This window comes from Hoplias malabaricus, chromosome 1, assembly GCF_029633855.1.
Source record: "Hoplias malabaricus isolate fHopMal1 chromosome 1, fHopMal1.hap1, whole genome shotgun sequence".
NCBI lineage: Eukaryota > Metazoa > Chordata > Actinopteri > Characiformes > Erythrinidae > Hoplias > Hoplias malabaricus.
Genome location: NC_089800.1, coordinates 78,237,809 through 78,245,371, shown reverse-complemented (window position 1 = coordinate 78,245,371; position 7,563 = coordinate 78,237,809). Strand labels below are relative to the sequence as shown.

The 7,563-nt window shown below is 46.3% G+C and overlaps 1 protein-coding gene across 2 annotated transcripts in view; it reads left to right on the top strand.

The window, feature by feature from the left end:
- The window catches only part of kidins220a (kinase D-interacting substrate 220a), a 70,906-nt gene that overhangs the window by 31,961 nt on the left and 31,382 nt on the right, over window positions 1-7,563 (top strand). Inside the window, exon 23 of one of the 2 annotated variants that reach the window (XM_066674136.1) lies at window positions 5,443-5,547. The exons of the other annotated variant lie outside the window; for it this stretch is intronic. Within the exon in view, the coding sequence (XP_066530233.1) occupies window positions 5,443-5,500 (58 nt within the window). The 3' untranslated portion in view covers window positions 5,501-5,547. Of the gene's footprint in view, window positions 1-5,442; window positions 5,548-7,563 lie in introns of those variants that run through there. 2 annotated transcript variants of the gene reach the window in all.

The window sequence follows — 7,563 nt, the reverse complement described above, 5'->3', positions numbered from 1 at the left end:
GTGTGTGTGTGTGTGTGTGTGTGTGTGTGTGTGTGTGTGTGTGTGTGTGTGGACAGGAGAAAAAAAAACGCAGAACAAAACCTGCTTTTAAAAATGTCCAGAAATGTATGGATGAGGCAATAACCTTAATGGCAATAACTGTTAAATAATACAACTTTAAATGGAAATTTAATAAAGCGTAGGGTGGCACAGTGGCACAGCAGGGAGTGTCACAGTCACACAGCTTCAGGGACCTGGAGGTTGTGGTTTCGAGTTCCGCTCCGAGTGACTGTCTGTGAGGAGTGTGCTGTGTTCTCCCTGTGTCCGTGTGGGTTTCCTCCGGGTGCTCTGGTTTCCTCCCACGCTCCAAAAACACACGTTGGTAGGTGGATTGTCGACTCAAATGTGTCCGTAGGTGTGAGTGTGTGTCGCCCTGTGAAGGACTGGCACCCCCACTGCACAGCTGTGCACATTGTATACATTGTTACTTGTTTGTATCCCTCTATCCCTATTCTCCGTGATTATTCTTTTTTCCTTATTGTAACATCATTCACCTTCTTCTCTCCTAATCCTCCGTTCACTGTCTCCTGCTCAGGGGAGGAAAGAGAATGAAAGCAATGGCCTTTTGACCATAAAAAGCGGTGGCTCCGAGCGGAAGCCCATGTAGTGTCCGACGGCGGAAGTGAGAGAGATAGACACACGCTTCCGGCGTCTGGTGTCGGTGATCTGTTGTGGAGTTTTTTGAGTGGAGTCAGGTCCTGCGGGAGTTTATTTCTGGTGCTCTGCTCCGCTTTTAGCTTATCGAGAGGTGTGGCCCGCCGAGCCGGTTCTGCTCTGACATCTGGTGTCCTGCTCAGTGCCAGCTCGGCCTGACGGAACCTGAGCAGGCCAAGGACTGTGGCCAGCCCCCCTCTACACACACATACACACACACTCACACACTGGCCCGACATGGCTCATAAACATATGTCGTTCACCCCCCGCTCCCGTAGTGCCGGGCTCCCTCGTTAATTAACCGCTAGGAGAGTGCTGTGGCAAACTTTCACACACAGGAGCGAGTGCAAAAGCTCAGGAAAGAGCACGTGCCCCCTCACCTTTCATCCACACCTCCCTCTCCCCACTCCACATGGCTCCCCAAGCCAAGTGCCCCCTCTGTTGGCATATTGTGCCCTTTCAGCTTTGTCCTGCAAGTTTGCGCCTACCCTTCAAACTGTATATTCATTTGGTTGCATGTGAGATGCAAGGACATTACCTTCTATATCCAACAGAATTAAAGTCTGACTTGGTTTATTTATTCATTCATTCGTTCATCATCTGTACACGCTTATCCAGTTCAGGGTCTTGGTGGGTCCAGAGCCTACCTGGAATCATTGGGCGCAAGGTGGGAATACACCCTGGAGGGGGCGCCAGTCCTTCACAGGGCAACACAGACACACACACACATTCACTCACACACTCGGACACTTTTGAGTCACCAATCCACCTACCAACGTGTGTTTTTGGACTGTGGGAGGAAACCGGAGCACCCAGAGGAAACCCACACAGACACTGGGAGAACACACCACACTCCTCACAGACAGTCACCCGGAGCGGGAATCGAACCCTGCTACATTCTGCGCCACTGTGCCGCCCTGAACATTTTTAGTTGTTATCTTTTAATATCAATAACAGAAATTAAAAATTATAATAATCATATATTTGAAATCCAAATGCAAGAAATTGAATGAGAAATTTGTCTTTTTTCTTTTCAAACCCTTCTTCTGTACCTTTCTTTGCAATTTTATTTATGGCTTTTTTAAGTTTATATACATATAGTGTTTGATATTTCTGTAATTATTTTTTTCTCTGGTGCACGTCTTTGGTTCTTTTTATGAAAATCTAATAACTATTTTTTTCTGATATTAAAGTAGAATGAGCTTGTTTTCCTCTGGCAACACAAAGCATTCTTTTGCGAATGCAGGTCAGTTTAGGATCATGGTCTTTTCAGATCTAGGTCACATTACAAAGATAGTGTGACAACGGATTTGGTCAGAAAACTTTGTACTACCAGTTTGAACATACTCACAGAGTTAGTGTAGTGTAGAGTGGTGTGAGAGGTAGATACTCGAGGACGTGCTGGAAACCAGCACTGGTGATTTGAACTTCAGAGGTATAAGACTTTTATATCCATTAACATGCCTTTAAACTGCTCCTAAGCAGAATGAATGTTTCATTAAGCTATAGACACATCACTGAAACACCATTTATCTCCAGAGAAGATTCATTGCGCTGACTAGTTTCACACGACGTTCCGTTCAGCTTGAGGAGCCAGACCCGTCGTGCTCAGACATGACTCCTGCCTGAGGAAATGAAAGGATTTGTTGTGGTGCGTTTTTCGTCCAGGACCCATGTTTATTTAGTGATAAACCTTTCAAGAGCACATCAGCGATAGCTCAGCGATATTTCAGATCGTTTACTTAACTGTTGGTGTACTGAAATGATGATGCCCTTATCGTCGAAGCTCTTTAGAATGTGTACATTTATGTGGGAGCCTACCAGCCCACACACTGTGAAACAAGACCAACCAGTCAGCTCCCCGTAGGTTAAGTAGGAGAGCGCAAAGACGTAGGAGAGTGCAAAGACGAGGTTAAACAGCGCAAAGCAGACACAACGAGAGAGGAGAATTGTAAATGCTGTGTATAAATGAGCTACTGCAGCTCACTTCTCACTGCTGTGCACTCAGGGTCGGGGTGAACAGCGAGTGGCTCATTATCATTTAAAGGAACATGCGCTGACACCGGTCACAAATGTATGCTTATATTGTCAGCTGGTAATTTTATTTTTATAATAAATGTACCCAGGCAATCCTGCCTTCTCACTTACACAGCTTTGACCCAGCTCTTCCTCAGAAGAGAGGGAGCTCCCCAACTCTCAGTATCATATCAGGACTCTCATCTTCTCCTTCATCACACTTCTCGGCAGGCTCATTCATTCGGCGAACAATCGCTTCTCAGTGCTGCGCCCCAAATCCCTGCTTTAAAGCGACGCCTTCGAAACTTTTTGACTAATGACACTTGAAATTAATCCGTGCGAGGCAATTGGAGCTAATTAGAGAGACTCCTCTCACAAGTACAGAAACATTAAGATGACATACTGTTCATTCAGGATTACTTTAATTGGTCCAATTATTGTAATTTGGGTCGCAATTATGCTTGGAGATAAAAGCGGTTTTTCTGAAGCACATTTAGTTTGATTCCCTTTGTACGTACAGCCTAATGAGGCTTTAAATATAACCCTTTTCTTCCCCCCACCACACTTTTGAACTTTCCTGCCCTAAAGTGAGGTGCTTCTTTCTCCCTCGCTGGCTTTGTGTCGATTCGGCATTTCCGTCACGTACCGCGCTTGTCTCCAGCATCTTGCCTTGGCCCTAACAAGCCTGAGATGTTTTCTCCTCGTCCCTCTTCTCTGGATGGAGGCTGTTTCTCGGCGGCCGAATCCTTCTGGAGCTATTGGGTGGAAGGAGTGAACTTGTAATTTAATAGCACTGGGCTTTATTTGCCAAGGCGCCCTGAAGCCCTGTAAATGATTAGTCTGTTGAAAAACCCATCTATTTCCCAATAGAGGGGAGCGCTATCTGTGATAGGGAGCGCTTTTATTGGGCGCACACCGAGTCCCGGGCTGGCGGGGTGACCTCCAGATGGATGAGATGAGCTGGAGAGTGGGAGAGAGAGCGAAACGAGAGAAAGAAAGTGAGAGGCGAACAGAGGGAGTGGATCTAGCGCTGCTCTGGGGCCAAGCTGTGATGGAGGAATTGTTTTTTTTTTTTTTTTTTTTTTTTTGCACTTCGTGGTTCCTATTGTCATATGAAGAATAGCGCTCACCCGCGCTCTTGAGCGTGTGCCACATCACGGTGATGAAGGTGGAAACAAGGGAACGTTAAATTGGCGTCCAGGCAAAGCTCATTATTTCTTTCCGAAGTGTTTCTGAGGATTAGAAGATTTTTTTTTTTTTTAAATAGGGCACTCCAGGACATTTTTCAGTTTTTAGGACAAGGGCAGTGCCACCGATTTATTCAGAATTTCTGAAAAATATAAACCAAATGTTTCAGCCTGGTTTTATGCGTAATGCTCCATTTTAGAGGAACCTACAGAGTCAGACCCAGGGGTAGCACCATGCCTCCAGAAGTTGTGGGGCACATTTGATGCCACTGAAATCTGGAACCATGTCCCAGACACTTTTTTGTTTTTTTAGATGCATTCATTCATTCATTCATTCATTCATTCATTATCTGTAACCACTTATCCAATTCAGGGTCGCGGTGGGTCCAGAGCCTACCTGGAATCATTGGGCGCAAGGTGGGAATACACCCTGGAGGGGGCGCCAGTCCTTCACAGGGCAACACACACTCACATTCACTCACACCTACGGACACTTTTGAGTCGCCAATCCACCTGCAACGTGTGTTTTTGGACTGTGGGAAGAAACCAGAGCACCCGGAGGAAACCCACGCGGACACAGGGAGAACACACCAACTCCTCACAGACAGTCACCCGGAGCGGGAATCGAACCCACAACCTCCAGGCCCCTGTAAACTGTTTCCTAGCAGCAGTAAGAAACACTCCAGACCAGACCTTTAACAAATATAACGTGTTATAACAAAAATTGTGACCAGTAGTTAATAGCTTTTTTCCCTAATGACCCATTAAACAGAACCCAAATGTGGTGGGACGTCACCCCAGTTCTTTTAAAAGTGGTGGGTCGAATGCCCGTCGAACCCCCGGTTCCTGCGGTCGTGCTCAGAACCGTTCACTGGGTCAAAGTGTCTTATCACTTTGAAGTAGATAAAAACATTTAGAAGCCAAACCATTGCAAACAACCCTCTATTTGCTGCATTGTCCATTTTATCAGCTCCACTGACCATACAGGTGAACTTTGTAGTTCTTCAGTTACAGACTCTTGTCCATCAGTTGCTCTGCATACTTTTCTTTAATGGTCAAGACTTCCACAGAACCGCCACAGAGCAGTTGGTGGTGGAGCATTCACGGCACTTCACAGCACCACAGCGACACTGACGCGGCGTTAGTGTTGTTGTGCATTCTTGTGAATCAGACCGAGCAGACCGAGTCTGACACTCCTCGATTTTCACCATTTGCAGAAGAGGAAGAAACAAGGGTAATGAAGTATGCAGAGCTACAAAGGGGCTACAGTCTGTAACTGTAAAAATACAAAGAGCAATGGTATGGTCAATGATTGCTACCTTTATCTTTGATTGTGCGATTGTTGTAAGGTCCGAAACATGCTATGGATCCGGAGCTCAAAAATGCCTTGGAATATCTGCGTGGTGCTAGTTTCTTTGGCATTATTGGACTCCACTGTGAGCGAGTTAAAGGTTGTGGCAGTATAAATAGCCATGCAGGTCTGTGAAAGGTCAGTGATGACCTTTTGAAAAGCCACAGAGGCTCATCATCCTGTCTCTCATCCCAGGACTGCACGACCTCTGGGGGACAGCAAGGTAATATACGACCTGCCTTGGTCAAGCTAAGGGATGAGCTCTCTGAAAAGGACGGAAGAAAGACTGTGACAGTGGAGAAAAGGAGAGAAATGGCAGAGCCCTCAAGAGCTCTAACTAAACACCAGTGTGTGTGACCTCCGAGGTTTGAGAGTGACCATATTAAAGCAGTAGCAGCTTGAGCTGGAGATGATTTATGAGGCGAGTTCAGTTCCACAGAATTTCCTCACAGTTGTTACTCATGATGTCATTCGATTGCAGATTTCAGATAAAGCAAATGGGGAAAATGATTCAGCCTCCATCTTGTAAATAGACTGTACACTTTCGGAAGAACTGACTGTGTGTCCAGGAGGAACAGTGACATGTAAATACAGCGAGTCAACAGCTCAATTTACCTGAAACAGTACATTTTACCTAGTGATTTCTTATGATCTGCCTCAAGACTCTTATTGAAGTAGCTCATTTAACACCAAAGCCTTATCCTGAGGCTCATGTGTCTGGACTAAATCCTCGTTCCACAGCCCACCAACCTACACACAGTGAAACAAGAGCACAATAGTTTTTTTTTTTAAAGTCATGAGACATGAGATGATAACTCTTTTTCTGATTCTTCTCCGCTACTTACGTCAAGTTCAAGGAATTAAGAATTGCCCTGCCCCCTCGTCCGAGCCTCTCCAATCACAGCACTGGGCCCATGTTTATACATGGCACATGGGCAGTTTAGATGGGAGAATGCTGCTGTGGTGTTTAATCCTTGTGTTGTATTGTAATTATATTATGGGCTGTTTTTTAAAAAGGTTCATGTAGAAATGAGATCAAATCAGATGTATTTTTTCGTGGGTAAAATTCATTTCCAAGTCCCAAGAAACCCCTATATGTAAGTGAAGTCTTTATTGCATCCCGCTGTACTGGAACCCACCGATTTCCTCTTCACATGCCGCCATGCTTTCATGCGTAGTGTCAGCACTGGAGACATAAACATGTTTGCCCTGCTTGCTTGATTGAGCACTTGGCAGCTCCTCGCTCCAGGGAGTGTTGACCGACTTCTTCAGCTTCAGCGTGGCAGCCACTACCCCCCAGCCCTGCCCTTAGTCCAGCCCCACACCAGAGCGCCACTCACCCCCCCCAGCCAGCTGCCAATCCCACACCATCCATGCCCCATTGCTCTTTTTGCGTTGTGAACATTGATTTTTTTATGAGGCTCAAATACATGAATGGGTTGGCCTTTCTGCATGTCTGGGCCTCTTGTAGAAACATGCTCACCGCGACTGTCCTCACACGAAAAGTCAAGCGGCGCACTGAGCGTCCAGTCGGCAGGGGGAAAGAGTGGGAGAATTATGCTCTTTCCTGTCAGCTGCTGCTGTGTGGGAGCGAAAAGAGGAAGAGGAGGAAGAAAAGAAGGCTCAGTCAGCATCGGGGAATCGATTAGCATTCGGAGAAACCTGGGCCAGAAACCTCCCAAGCAGGCGCCGTTTTAAAAGCAGCCACGCCGCAGCACGGCTTCAATCAATAGTGGCATTATGTGGGACGTCTGCAGGAGTCCTGGTGCGCTTTTTATCTCGGTCTCGGTTTTTTTTTTCCCAAAGAAAGGAAGCTAACTCGGAATGCTTGCGCCGTGACAACGCTCGGCCGAAGCTTGATTTCCCTCGATCCCAGCGCTCCCATGAAAGATGACTGATAGTGCCTTTGTTCTTTGCGTATCTCTCCCAAAGCAAAGAGGCAAGAATGTCATTTTTTAAAATGTATCGCTTTATGTTAGGGCCAACTTTTCCTCAACAGACTAAAAAAAAAAAGTCTGTTCTTTTGAAGTGGATGAGTCCCATTGGTGCAAGCTGATATAAATAGTGCCCAGCGTGCTTTAGAGCTGGGGAACATTTGTCTCAGACAATACGCCAGCAGCTTTGTGCGTCGACTAAAGGAGGCACGCACAATACTGCTATATGTAGCCCTTCCTAATCCAGTCTGAAATAACAAGCTTGTGGAAGAGAAGAGAGGACCAACACGTACTGTATGTGTGGAGGGGGAAGATGGCTGGGTATGAGTAAGCACCCATATGTCCTCAGTGACTGACCAACAGATGCCCCCCCCCCCCTCCT